Here is a 14,902-nt window from a genome sequence, read left to right as displayed (position 1 = left end):
TGGCAGGGTTGAGACGAAGCCTGTTTCTCCCCATCCAAACCCGGACCGCCTCCAGGCAACGGGACATCACGTTGAGGGCATCACTGGGTTGGTTCGGGGTGGAAAGAAAAAGTTGGGTATCATCAGCATACTGATGATACCCCACCCCGAAACCACGAATGAGCTCGCCCAGCGGCTTCATATAGATGTTGAACAGGAGGGGAGAGAGGACCGACCCCTGAGGAACTCCACAAACGAGAGACCTCGGGGTGGACCTCTGCCCTCCCGTCAACACCGACTGCAAGCGACCCAGGAGATAGGAGAACCACTGTAAAACAGTGCCTCCCACTCCCAACCCCCTGAGACGCCGCAGTAGGACAACATGGTCGATGGTATCAAAAGCCGCTGAGAGGTCTAACAGGACTAGGACAGAGGAACATCCCCTGTCCCAAGCCTGCCAGAGATCATTCACCAGCATGACCAATGCCGTCTCCGTTGGTACGGGTCAAGATAATCAGTTGCCTCCAGGAACAGAGGAAGCTGATGCACCACCACACTCTCAACAACCTTCGCCAAAAAGCGAAGGTTGGAGACCGGACGATAGTTATTTAAAACAGCCGGGTCCAGGGCAGGCTTCTTGAGGAGGGGTCTCACCACCGCCTCCTTCAAGGCAGCGGGGAAGATACCCTTCCTTCAAGGAAGCAGTTATTACTGCCTGGAACCAGCCTCGTGTCTCCTCCCGGGCCGCATAAACCAGCCAGGAGGGGCATGGGTCCAATAAACAAGTGGTGGAGCTCAGTCTCCTCATGATCCTGTCCACATCATCGGGGGACACAGGATCAAACTCAGTCCAGATAACATGCTCAAGACCGCTCGAATCCTCCATGTCTGACTCTGCCCAGTCAGAGTCCAAACCGGTCCGGATCTGAGCGATTTTGTCCGCCAGATGATAACTAAACTCCTCGGCCCGCCTCTGCAAGGGCTCCTCCCTCACCTCCTGATTAAGGAGGGAGCGGGTCACCCTAAACAGGGCGGCCGGGCGGTTATCTGCAGACGCGATGAGGGCAGCGAAGTAATTAGACTTCGCCGTCCTCATTGCTGCGAGATAAGACCTTGTAAAGGTACTTAGTCGCAATCGGTCAGATTCAGACCGGGTGGACCTCCAACCGCTCTCTAGACCCCGTCTCCGACGCCTCATCTCCCAGAGCTCCACAGAAAACCATGGGGCCCAATGGGATCTGCGCCGGGTCAGGGGTCGCAAGGGTACAACACGGTCGAGTGCCTCGGTGGCTGCCCTTTCCCAGGCATCCACCAAGGCATTGCCCAGGCTGTGAGTGAGGGAGATAGGTAAAGACCCAAGCGCCATCTGGAACCGATCTGGGTCCATTAGGCGCCTGGGGCGGAACCACCTGGTCGGCTCCGCAGCCCAGCGGCGGGGGGTGGCATAGTGGAAGACCAGCCACAGGAGATAATGATCGGACCATGACAGGGGGACAATAGTTGGCAAGCCCCCTCCCAGATCATCCAACCATTGTCCAGATAAGAAAACCAGGTCAAGAGTGTGACCCCCCCATGAGTCGGGCCCTGAATTACTTGGGTCAGATCCATGGCCGTCATGGAAGCCATGAACTCCCGAGCTAACTCTGATGACCCTCCCAGGGAAGGCAGGTTGAAGTCACCCAGAACTATAAGCCTGGGAAACTCCACCGCCAACCCTGAGAGGGTGTCCAGCAACCCGGGGAGGGCCGTTGCCACACAGATGCTCTGAGCCTGTGGCCGGTGTAGCACACAGAAACCCGGAAAGTATAACTCAGTCAGAGTTATATTGCTTCCACTTCAATATTGTGTATTTGTCCCCCATAGAAATTAAAATGCCACTTCTGTTCACATTCAGAGGTTTTTAGCTTTTGGGAGTCTTTCCCAGGAAATTCAGTTGTAAAATAGTAAAGAAAGGATCAATATTCTCACCCAGTTCCAAACATGCTGTTTGTTGTTGTTGTTAGTTGCGAAGTCGTGTCAGACCCATCGCGACCCTATGGACAATGTTCCTCCAGGCTTTCCTGTCCTCTGCCATCTTCTAGAGTCCATTTAAGCTCACGCCTACTGCTTCAGTGACTCCATCCAGCCACCTCATTCTCTGTCGTCCCCTTCTTCTATTGCCCTCAATCTTTCCCAGCATTAGGATCTTCTCCAATGAGTCCTTCCTTCTCATTAGGTGGCCAAAGTATTTGAGTTTTAGCTTCAGGATCTGGCCTTCTAAAGAGCAGTCAGGGTTGATCTCCTCTAGGACTGACCGGTTTGATTGCCTTGCAGTCCAAGGGACTCGCAGGAGTCTTCTCCAGCACCAGAGTTCAAAGGCCTCAATTCTTTTGCGCTCAGCCTTTCTTATGGTCCAACTTTCACTGCCATACATTGCAACTGGGAAGACCATAGCCTTGACTATACGCACTTTTGTTGACAGGGTGATGTCTCTGCTTTTTAGTGTGCTGTCTAGATTTGCCATGGCTTTCCTCCCGAGGAGCAAGCGTCTTTTAATTTCTTGACTACAGTCCCCATCTGCAGTGATCTTGGAGCCCAGGAAAATAAAATCTGTCACTACCTCCATTTCTTCCCCATGTATTTGCCAGGAATTGAGAGGGCCGGATGCCATGATCTTGGTTTTCTTAATGTTTAGTTTCAACCCAACTTTTGCACTCTCCTTCTTCACTCGCAACAAGAGACTCTTCAGTTCCTCTTCACTTTCTGCCATTAGAGTGGTATCATCTGCATATCTTAGGTTGTTGATATTTCTTCCAGCAATCTTAATTCCAACTTTTGATTCATCTAGCCCTGCCTTTCTCATGATGTGCTCTGCATATAAGTTAAATAGGCAAGGCGACAGTATACAGCCTTGCCGGACTCCTTTCCCAATTTGGAACCAATCAGTGGTTCCGTGTCCAGTTCTCACTGTTGCTTCTTGGCCCGCATATAGGTTTCTCAAGAGACAAATAAGATGTTCTGGTACTCCCATGTCTTTAAGAACTTGCCACAGTTTGTTATGATCCACACAATCAAAGGCTTTAGCATAGTCAATGAAGCAGAAGTAGATGTTTTTCTGGAACTCTCTAGCTTTCTCCATGATCCAGCGTATGTTGGCTATTTGATCTCTAGTTCCTCTGCCTCTTCAAAATCCTGCCTGTACTTCTGGTAGTTCTCGATCCACATACTGCTGGAGTCTAGCTTGTAGGATTTTAAGCATAACTTTACTAGCATGAGAAATGAGTGCAATGGTGCGATAGTTCGAACATTCTTTGGCACTGCCTTTCTTTGGAATTGGAATGTAAACTGATCTTTTCCAATCCTGTGGCCACTGTTGAGGTTTCCAAATTTGCTGGCAAATTGAGTGTAGCACTTTTACTGCATCGTCTTTTAAGATTTTGAATACCTCAGCTGGAATACTGTCACCTCCACTAGCTTTGTTGTTGCTCAGCTTTTCTAAGGCCCACTTCACTTCACATTCTAGGATGTCTGGCTCGAGGTCAGTGACCACCTCATTGTGATTATCAGGGACGTTAAGCTCATTCTTGTATAGTTCTTCTGTGTAATTTTGCCATCTCTTCTTAATCTCTTCTGCCTCTGTTAGGTCCCTGCCATTTTGGTCCTTTATCATGCCCATTTTTGCATTGAATGTTCCCTTCATCTCTCCAATTTTCTTGAAAAGATCTCTGGTCCTCCCTATTCTATTGTTTTCTTCTATTTCTTTGCACTGTTCATTTAAGAAGGCATTCTTATCTCTTCTAGCTATTCTCTGGAATTCTGCATTCAATTGGGCGTATCTTTCTTTTTCTCCCTTGCCTTTTGCTTCCCTCCTTTCCTCAGCTATTTGCAAAGCTTCCTCAGACACCCATTTTGCTTTCTTGCATTTCTTTTTCTTTGGGATGGTTTTGGTTGCTACCTCTTGTACAATGTTGCGAACCTCTGCCCATAGTTCTTCAGGCACCCTGTCTATCAGATCTAATTCCTTAAATCTATTTGTCACCTCTACTGTATATTCAACAGGGATATGATTTAATTCATACCTGACTGGCCTGGTGCTTTTCCCTACTTTCTTCAGTTTAAGCCTAAACTTTGCAACAAGAAGCTCATGGTCTGAGCCACAGTCAGCTCCTGGTCTTGTTTTTACTGACTGTATAGAGCTTCTCCATCTTTGGCTGCAGAGCATATAGTCAATCTGATTTCTGTGTTGACCGTCTGGTGATGTCCATGTGTAGAGCCGTCTCTTGGGTTGTTGGAAAAGAGTGTTTGCTATGACCATCGTATTCTCTTGACAAAATTCTATCAGCCTGTGCCCTGCTTCATTTTGTACTCCAAGGCCAAACTTGCCTGTTATTCCAGTTATCTTTTGGCTTCCTACTTTAGCATTCCAATCCCCCATGATGATAAGGATATCATTTTTGGGTGTTAGTTCTATAAGGTGCTGTAGGGCTTCATAGAACTGGTCAATTTCATCCTCTTCAGCACCGGTGGTTGGGGCATAGACTTGGACTACTGTGATATTGAATGGTTTGCCTTGGATTCGAACTGAGATCATTCTGTCATTATGAGGATTGTATCCCAGTATTGCTTTTCCTACTCTTTTATTGACTATGAAGGCTACTCCATTTCTTCTGAGGGATTCTTGCCCGCAGTAGTATACCTGATGGTCATCTGAATTAAATTCACCCATTCCTGTCCATTTTACTTCGCTGATACCTAAGATGTCGATGTTCAGTCTTGTCATCTCTTGTTTGACCACGTCCAGCTTGCCTTGATTCATGGATCTTACATTCCAGGTTCCTATGGAGAAAAAATCTTTACAGCATCGGACTTTCCTTTCACCACCAGACATATCCACAGCTGAGCGTCCTTTCGGCTTTGGCCCAGTCGCTTCATTCTTTCTGGCGCTACTAGTACTAGCCCTCTGCTCTTCCCCAGTAGCATATTGGATGCCTTCCGACCTGAGGGGCTCATCTTCCAGCGTCATATCGTTTTGCCTTTTGGTACTGTCCATAGGGTTTTCATGGCAAAGATACTGGAGTGGGTTGCCATTTCCTTCTCCAGTGGATCACGTTTTGTCAGAACTCTCTGCTATGACCTGTCCGTCTTGGGTGGCCCTGCACGGCATAGCTCATAGCTTCATTGAATTATGCAAGCCCCTTCGCCACGACAAGGCAGTCATCCATGAAGGGGATGCTGTTTACGATGTGTTAATTGGTGCTTTTCTTCTTCGGTTGTCAGCAGCTAATGGCTGGCCATAGGAATGTAGCCAGTCTTTCCCCTGCCGGTTTGGAGGGCTTTTCTCAGATTGAACAGAAAGACCTCCATCTCTCTGTGATTGACGAGACACCCCTCCTTCTTCATCGCCTCTTTGGGGTGTCTTTAGGCCCCTTTTAGGGCCCCCAGCAGGGCAAAATCGGGAGCGAAAGGTAGAGCCCTGCCTTCCTGCGTCCATTCTCCGCAACGCAAAACCGGAAGTCCCCCCTCCACAGATTTTCTATGGGAATAAGGTCTGAAGACTGGCTAGGCCACTCCAGAACCTTTTTTTAAAAAATCAAATTTATATCCCGCCCTTCTCTGAAGACTCAGGGCGGCTTACAATCTAAGCACAATCAATGTGCTTAGCAATAGCCTTCATTCTATGTATATGCCTGCTTATTAGGGCTTTCGGGGGGCCCCAAGCGGCATTATTACAAAGTCAGCTTATTGCCCCCAACAATCTGGGTCCTCATTTTACCTACCTCGGAAGGATGGAAGGCTGCGTCAACCTTGAGCCTGGTGGGATGCGAACCTGCACTAATTGCAGGCAGCTGGTGTTACTTAAGGAGGCATTAGCCCACTGCTCCACCAAGGCTCTTTTAACCTTAATGTCCTTCTTCTTGAGCCACTCCTTTGTTGCCTTGGCCGTGTGTTTTGAGTCTTTGTCATACTGGAATACCCATCAAAGACCCATTTTCAATGCCCTGGCAGAGGGAAGGAGATTCTCACCCAAGATTTGATGGAACAGGGCCCCGTCCATCGTCCCTTTGATGCAGTCAAGTTGTCCTGTCCCCTTAGCAGAAAAACACCCCCTAAGCATAATGCTTCCACCTCCATGTTTGACAATGGGGATGGTCTTCTTGGGGTCACAGGCAGCATTCCTCCTCCTCCTAATATGGCGAGTTGAGTTGATGCCAAAGAGCTTGATTTTAGTCTCATCTGACCACAACACTTTCACCCAGTTCTCCTCTGAATCATTCAGATGTTCATTGGCAAACTTCAGACAGGCCTGTACATGTGCTTTCTTGAGCAGGGGGACCTTGTGAGTGCTACAGGATTTCAGTCCTTCATGGCGTAGTGTTTCACCAATTGGTTTCTTGGTGACTATGGTCCCAGCTGCCTTGAGATTGTTAACAAGATCCTCCTGTGTAGTTCTGGGCTGATTCCTCACTGTTATCATGGTCATTGAAACTCCACAAGGTGAGATCTTGCATGGAGCCCCAGACCAAGGGAGATTGACAGTTATCTTGTGTTTTTTCCTTTTGCGAATAATCGCACCAACTGTTGTCACCTTCTCACTAAACTGCTTGGCAATAGTCTTGTAGCCCATTCCAGCCTTGTGTACGTCTACAATCTTGTCCCTGACATCCTTGGAGCTCTTTGGTCTTGGCCATGATGGAGAGTTTGGAATCTGATTGATTGCTTCTGTGGACAGGTGTCTTTTATACAGGTAACAAGCTGAGATTAGGAGCACTACCTTTAAGAGAGTGCTCCTAATCTCAGCTCATTACCTGTATAAAAGACACCTGGGAGCCAGAAATCTTGCTGATAGGGAATCAAATACTTATTTCACTCATTAAAATGCAAATCAATTTATAACTTTTTTGAAATGTGTTTTTCTGGATGTTTTTGTTATTATTCTGTCTCTCACTGTTAAAATAAACCCAACATTAAAATTATAGACTGATCATTTCTTTTTCAGTGGGCAAACATACAAAATCAGCTCTATTAATGTTACATTAATGAGCCAATTTAAACATTTTGATTAACTATGCCCTATTCTGACAGTAATGAGCTGCAACAGACCTCAGGTTAACACATTGAGCTCCTCGTGAGAATAGCATTTTTATGTCACTTGTTTTAAACTACTGGGGTTTAACATTAAAGTTCAGCTATTAAATACTATAGCCATATGATTTGTTAAAAATGGTGGAGAAATAGAACTGGATGTTTTTTATTTATTTATTTTTTTATTTTAATCCCATTTATATCCCGCCCTTCTCCGAAGACTCAGGGCGGCTTACAATTTAAGCACAAACCAATGTGCTTAGCAATAGCCTTCATTCTATGTATATGCCTGCTTATTAGGGCTTTCCCCCCCAAGCGGCATTATTACAAAGTAAGCTTATTGCCCCCAACAGTCTGGGTCCTCATTTTACCTACCTCGGAAGGATGGAAGGCTGAGTCAACCTTGAGCCTGGTGGGATGCGAACCTGCACTAATTGCAGGCAGCTGGTGTTACTTAAGGAGGCATTAGCCCACTGCTCCACCAAGGATAAATTTTATCATTTATCGATGATAAAATAAAGATTTCCTCTGTCTAGTCATGTCCGACTCTAGTGGGCAGTGCTCATCTCAATTTCTGTGGTCATGGAATACTGTCATCTTCCTACTAAAGTGGTACCTACCTATTTATCTACTCACATTTGCATGCTTTCAAACTACTAGATGGGCAGAAACTGGGGCAAATAACAGAAGCTCACCCCGTTGTGCAGTTTTAGGGTCTCAAACCCGGGCTCTCAGCTTTCCAGCTGACAAGCTCAGCATCTTTAACTGCTGAGCCATCACGCCCCCATACTGATGATACTGTACTCCAAAACATCAAATGACTTAGTAGTGGCTTCATGTACAGGTGAAACTCGAAAAATTAGAATATCATGCAAAAGTTCATTTATTTCAGTAATGCAACTTAAAAGGGGAAACTAATATATGAGATAGACTCATTACATGCAAAGCAAGATGGTTCAAGCCGTGATTTGTCATAATTATGAAGATTATGGCTTACAGCTCATGAAAACCTCAAATCCACAATCTCAGAAAATTAGAATATTGTGAAAAGGTGCAATATTCTAGGCTCAAAGTGTCCCACTCTAATCAGCTAATTAAGCCATAACGCCTGCAAAGGGTTCCTGAGCCTTTAAATGGTCTCTCAGTCTGGTTCAGTAGGAATCACAATCATGGGGAAGACTGCTGACCTGACAGTTGTGCAGAAAACCATGATTGACACCCTCCATAAGGAGGGAAAGCCTCAAAAGGTAATTGCAAAAGAAGTTGGATGTTCCCAAACTGCCGTATCAAAGCACATCAATAGAAAGTTATGTGGAAGGGAAAAGTGTGGAAGAAAAAGGTGCACAAGCAGCAGGGATGACCGCAGCCTGGAGAGGATTGTCAGGAAAAGGCCATTCAAAAGTGTTGGGGACTTTCACAAGGAGTGGACTGAGGCTGGAGTCAGTGCATCAAGAGCCACCACACACAGACAGATCCTGGACATGGGCTTCAAACTGGTGGCCCCCAGGGGGAGGGCCTTCTCTGTGGGCGCTCCGGCTTTATGGAACCAACTGCCGGTTGAGCTCGAATGGCATCGGACCTTCGCTCCTTCCGGCACGGTCTGAAGACCCACTTGTTTGAACTAGCTGGTCTGGCCTGATGGGGGGCGTTAGGGTTTTTTTTAATGGGTTTTTATTGTTATTGTATTTTTTAACTGGGCACTTGTTTAATTCCTTTTTAACTTTTGTATTGCTATTTATATATGCCCTGTTCACCGCCCTGAGTCCTTCGGGAGAAGGGCGGTATACAAATTTAATAAAAGTAAAGTAAAGTAAAGTAAATGTCGTATTCCTCTTGTCAAGCCGCTCCTGAACAACAAACAACGTCAGAAGCGTCTTACCTGGGCTAAAGAAAAACAGACCTGGTCTGTTGCTCAGTGGTCCAAAGTCCTCTTTTCTGATGAGAGCAACTTTTGCATCTCATTTGGAAACCAAGGACCCAGAGTCTGGAGGAAGAATGGAGAGGCACACACTGCAAGATGCTTGAAGTCCAGTGTGAAGTTTCCACAGTCTGTGTTGATTTGGGGAGCCATGTCATCTACTGGTGTTGGTCCACTGTGCTTCATTAAGTCCAGGGTCAACACAGCCGTCTACCAGGAGATTTTGGAGCACTTCATGCTTCCTTCCGCAGACAAGCTTTATGGGGATGCTGACTTCATTTTCCAGCAGGACTTGGCACCTGCCCACACTGCCAAAAGCACCAAAACCTGGTTCAATGACCGTGGGATTACTGTGCTTGATTGGCCAGCAAACCCGCCTGACCTGAACCCCATAGAGAATCTATGGGGCATTGCCAAGAGAAAGATGAGAGACATTAGACCGAACAATGCAGAAGAGCTGAAGGCCGCTATTGAAGCATCCTGGTCTTCCATAACACCTCAGCAGTGCCACAGGCTGATAGCTTCCATGCCAGGCCGCATTGAGGCAGTAATTGCTGCAAAAGGGGCCCAAACCAAGTACTGGGTACGTATGCATGCTTATACTTTTCAGAGGGCCGATATTGTTCTATGTACACTCCTTGTTTTATTGATTGCATGTAATATTCTAATTTTCTGAGATTGTGGATTTGGGGTTTTCATGAGCTGTACGCCATAATCATCACAATTATGACAAATCACGGCTTGAACTATCTTGCTTTGCATGTAATGAGTCTATCTCATATATCAGTTTCCCCTTTTAAGTTGCATTACTGAAATAAATAAACTTTTGCACGATATTCTAATTTTTCGAGTTTTACCTGTAGGTGATGAAAAGGATAGGGGAGAGAGTGAGCCCTTTGGCACTCCAAACTGCGGTGCCCTAGGGCTTGTTTAGTCTTTTCATTCCATATGCATCAACTAGAACTGCCTGCTCAGGAAGAATTATTGTAAAATAGTATTTCCAACGCACAACCTTTGCAGGGCTCCCAAAGGGCACTATCGTCAATGCTATCAAAGAACACAAAACAATAGCAGGTCCCTGTTTAAACCCCATAACAAGACAACAATGAGAGCAAACAATTCAGCTTTCAACCCATGCCCAGGTCTAAACCCTGACTGAAAAGAGCTATTGTCTCATTACCTTCTCATCAACCTTCCCTAAAAAGGGAAGGCTGGAGATTTAGCAATTTAAAAAATTTCGGTCCAAAATTGGCCCCTTATGGAGAAGGTACATAGTGCCCTCTTCTAATCCATTAGAATTTCTCCCTCCCACAATGAAACAGTCACTATAGTTCAGATCCATCCTCCTATTCCCCTCCAAGCTGTACTCCTATGCCCTCCAAGTCAGATAGGGAAGGGATGTTGCCCACTGATGGACTAGCTCTCAGGGGTCAGCAAACTATGGCCACAGAGCAAATCTAGTCCTCTACCTTTTTTGGCATGGCCTGCAAGCTAATGGATGGGTAGGCAGATGATAGGCCTGCAAGCCCAAACTTCAGCCAAGCTTCCAAATTGAGATCAGGGCCAACAGTGGAGCATCCTGTGTGGCAACCAATGAGTGGCCTCCTTGCTGGCAGGCCACCGCTGTCCAAAAGCTGCCATGTTCCTTGACCTATAGACCTGTCAGCTGCACCCACGGAGGCATGCCAGGTCTCCAAACCTGCCTGCGCTGCCACTGCTTCATTGCTCCTACACCAGGTGAGCAATGTGCTGGGGCATGAGGGCCAGAGGGAGGGCACAGCAGTGACAGCTCTTCCCATGCAGCTCCCGCTTGGCCCACAAAACCTAAGTATTTATAATCTGGCCCTTTACAGAAAAAAATGCTTATCTCTGGCCTAGCTCATTCAACCAAAGATTCTGCAGGATCCAATATGAGTCAGTCACCGGGATCAGAGGTTTATTCTTCCAAGCTTTCAGACTCATGCTGGAGCCCATCTACAGGGAACTTCTCTCTCCACAATGTGTGCCCTGGGTTGTAATATGCATAATATTTATGTGGTGCTGGGTTGTGTGTGTCTTTTAGTTGTTAATTGTTGTTGTTAATTAATTTAGTTTTTAATTAATCTTCAAAAAAGGAAAAAACTGGATCCAGGAAACTACAGACCTATCAGCCTGACATCAATACCTGGAAAGCTTCTGGAAAAGATAATCAAGTAATAAATCTGCAAACACCTAGAGGCAAACAAAGTCACAACCAGAAGCCAACATGGGTTTGTCAAAAATAGGTCATGCCAAACAAATCTTATTGCATTCTTTGACAAAGTGACTAAATTAGTGAACCAGAGGAATGCTGTGGATATAATTTACTTGGACTTCAGTAACACATTTGATAAAGTAGACCACAACCAATTACTTGACAGGATAAACAAATGTGGGTTAGAGAGCATCACCAACAGGTGAATTTGTAACTGGTCGTAGTGCCTCACCATTTGAGAGATTGATTTCGGTCTGAACGGAAGTGCTCTCCAATTTGCTAGGAAGCTCTCTAAGCACCCACTGGAAGCCAAGTGGCTCCATTAAGATGCCTGGCACAAGCCATTCAAAGTGGCCCTCAGTAGAATTCCACAGTATAGCAGATTTCTAGAAACTAACAAGTATATTCTATACTCCCAAGAGCAACAGATAATATCACTAGATATGTGCCTCTCTCATGTTAAACTGTATTATCTTTTAATTTTTTCAGCTCTAGATTTTGTGACTTTCTATTTTTCTAATAATTCTCTCTTCTCACACTTTTATTTAGATGCATTTTTAAAGCAGTTAAAATTACGTATGAATAATTTACAGTAATTTACACTATTGAGGCTTCTGGTGAGGCATGGCAAACTAATGCCCACATTTTTTTTCTGCTCTGCAGATGCCAGAAATTGACATTTTTGCAGCCACTTACAATCAGCTGGGAATTGCAGGTTCCATCATGCTCTGCAGCCTTTCACAGACTCAAGGTTCAACCAAACCTCATCTTTTTAATCACTCTAAAAATGTATTTTGTATATTGTTTCTTTAAGATTGAAAACCTTACCAGTTCCTGGGTGAACCTCTCTTCAATTCATTTAAAAAGGAAGAAAATTATGTATTTCCAGCTTTGTAAGGTTTTTATTTTTTGCAATATACAACAAAGGGGTGATTATAGAGTTATTTTTGGACAGTTTTAAATGCTAAGGCTTTGGATGAATATGTCTTGTTAAAGTTCAAATTTGAAAGTCTTTGAAAGTCAATTACTAGAGAGCACAAGGTGGCTACTTTAAAGGAAACATTTGATCTGTGGCTTCAAGAAGTGTTTTTTAACTCTATACTGGTACCAAAATAGTTCTGTTTCATTACAGTTAAATAATGGGTTGCTCTCTATGATGATGCTTAATGGTTACCTTGACTGGATAGGGTTTTTGTTTTTTTAAAAAAGGTTCACTGAGTGTAGTGGATTAGTTTGCAATAACAGGGTTATTTTTGATATGTAAATAAGAGGGTACTATTTTTGGTAATGTTTAAAGTTTTTAATTTTTTTGCAATGTTTAATTGTTAATTGGGATTAGATTTTGATTATTAAAGAGAGGGATAAGGGAGATTTAGACTAAATGGAAAGGGATTGTATACTTATGTTGTTAGGTTTTTTCTGTTAATTTTTACTGGACATTTGCTGATTAATAAGGAGAGCTAAAGATTTAGAGATAAGTTTATAGAAAATGGTGTGAGGTATGGAATGAAGATGTATTTGGTTGTATTTTAAGAGACAGTGATATGTTGTTAATGTTGAATATACTTGCTGGGGATGAAGGGGGAAGTTTCTTTTGGGGACATTTTTTTCTACAGTTTTTATTCTTTTTTTCTTTTCTGAGTATTTTTGTATTAGGTTCTTTTTTAGTTTTATCTGTCCAATATAATTCTTAATAAAATTATTGAAAAATATTAAGTTATAGGAAATAAATGTAAATTGAAATCTAAATAAATATCTCAATTATACACAAAAGAATTAATTTTTAAAATCACTTTGTCATAGTCCCTCACTTCAGATACTGATTTTGTTATATTAATATAAACATTACAAGTGAAAATATCCATTAATAGAAATTTACCTGCTTATTTAGTGGCCTGAACAAGCAGTCCCGCCAGGTCACCAGTGCAAGCTAGGATTTAAAAGAAGAAATATCAGAAATGCTTATTCCTGTTTTTATAGCTATCTTTAATATTGCATGTTCCCATGTTTTCAAAAGTTCCATCCTTCAAGAAACACTTTTCAAATTAGCATCCATTAACGAATACCACCACACTGTCATAGGACACCAGCAAACTGAGAGGAAAGTGTTCATGAAAGCCACTAGTTAAGAGGTCCTGAATCTCACTATTGTTCTATATGAGAATACTGCTGATATGAACCAAAACATAGGAGGGCAAACTTCAGCCTTAATTTTTTTATACAGCTCCATTTGTGTAAATTCAATTACAAAATTACAGTTTTTGTATATAAAATTTAGACCAATTGAAGTAGATAGTCATGGCATTGTATACTCTTCAGTACAGTATTTAATATTAGGAACATTTAACATTAAGTTTCAACGATACTACTCATAAGTGTCATTTTTTTCTCTTCCAAATAATATTTGAGAAAGAAAATCATACACATTTGAGTATGAATTCTGCTAAATTAGGATTTTCTGTGCAGTATGGGTGTAATACTAAGTGTAAGTCACGGTATGAAAAAGATTTACAGGGGCCAGCAATCAGAAAACAAATTCCTAGGAAGAATATTGATTAAAAAAATGTTGTAGGGGTCTACCAGTGGGGCACTTCTTTAGTTACAGATGGAAAGATGATACATCAAACTGCAACAAGTAAATTACTGTATTTTTATCAAAGGCTATGAAAATTAAGTGTCCAAAGTTACATTAAAAGTTAAAGCAAAATTCTCAACTAAGAATTTATTTTACAGGAAATGGTAATGAAAAATCTATGTTGTAAAATCTAGATTATTTGCAAGGCCTACAGGTAAAATGAAAGGAAGTGGCAAAGCAACACTTTAAGAAAGTGAATTTCTCCACAACTTCCTAATTATGTCAGAAACAACTTTCTCAGTGATTCCATTAGAAAATGAATAACACAAGTGTCAAGTTTCCAACGTATGTCTCAGCTCTTCAATCCCCTATGATGCAAAAAGAGAAATGGGAGTGAAGTGCTAGCATATAGAGGCAAAAGAAATATACTGTCTCTTTCCACTTAAAACTAAATATAATGCACTTTTGCATTTTACAGCATACAATAATAAAAACACAGTTCTTGGTCCAGGAATCATTTGTTTAGCTTCATTCAATTCTTATCTGTTTTTATGCATGCAACCAGACTTTGCTTCATTTTTATCTGAAACTAAGGTATAAAATTTTTATTTATTTTTACTTATTTATTAAATTTATATGCCACCCATCTCGTTGTTATGTGACTCTGGGCAGCTTGATAAATATTGCCTTTGATCCTTAAGCAATTTGTGTTTCCTCTGCTTAAAAATACTGAGAAAATCTGTGGTCCATTCTGTAACTTAATATTGAGTTTTATAGATTCACCATGAACCAAGGACCACATTTCTACAGTTCTGCACTGACAGGCCAGCTAAAATGTGCATATTCCTGCATATTCCTGCCAGTAAGAATTAAGTAATCATGAACACAAATAAATGTAGCTCATAATAAAATATCAAAGTGAAAAAGGACACCACTAGACAAATAGTGTTAATGCAAGCAAATCTATACCAGATCAATGTGTAAGCCATGGCACATTCTAGTACCAAGGAGGGGAGAGGTAGCACTCTATATCATTTGAGGGCCAGATCCCACTAAAGCCTGAGCTTAATGATAAAACAGTAGATGCATAATATGCTGCACAACAAAATACCAATTAAGATGATGTTGTTAGTTG

General features: G+C 42.9%; 2 protein-coding genes across 2 annotated transcripts in view; one reads left to right on the top strand and one right to left on the bottom strand.

Moving 5' to 3' along the window:
- Positions 1–6,334, top strand: part of LOC310648221 (uncharacterized protein) — a gene marked incomplete at its 5' end in the record, with an annotated part of 797,336 nt that extends 791,002 nt beyond the window's left edge. Inside the window, one exon of the mRNA XM_083375968.1 lies at positions 6,187–6,334. The remainder of the gene's footprint in view (positions 1–6,186) is intronic.
- LOC310648308 (cullin-1-like) overlaps positions 1–14,902 on the bottom strand; it is a gene marked incomplete at its 5' end in the record, with an annotated part of 390,312 nt that overhangs the window by 262,779 nt on the left and 112,631 nt on the right. The window contains one exon of the mRNA XM_083376075.1: positions 13,072–13,122. Coding sequence (XP_083232201.1) covers positions 13,072–13,122 — 51 coding nt within the window. The remainder of the gene's footprint in view (positions 1–13,071; positions 13,123–14,902) is intronic.

Source organism: Vipera ursinii (assembly GCF_947247035.1).
Source record: "Vipera ursinii genome assembly, chromosome: W".
NCBI classification, from domain to species: Eukaryota; Metazoa; Chordata; class Lepidosauria; order Squamata; family Viperidae; genus Vipera; species Vipera ursinii.
Note: the sequence above shows the minus strand (reverse complement) of the source record. Positions and strands in the feature narration are given on the sequence as shown.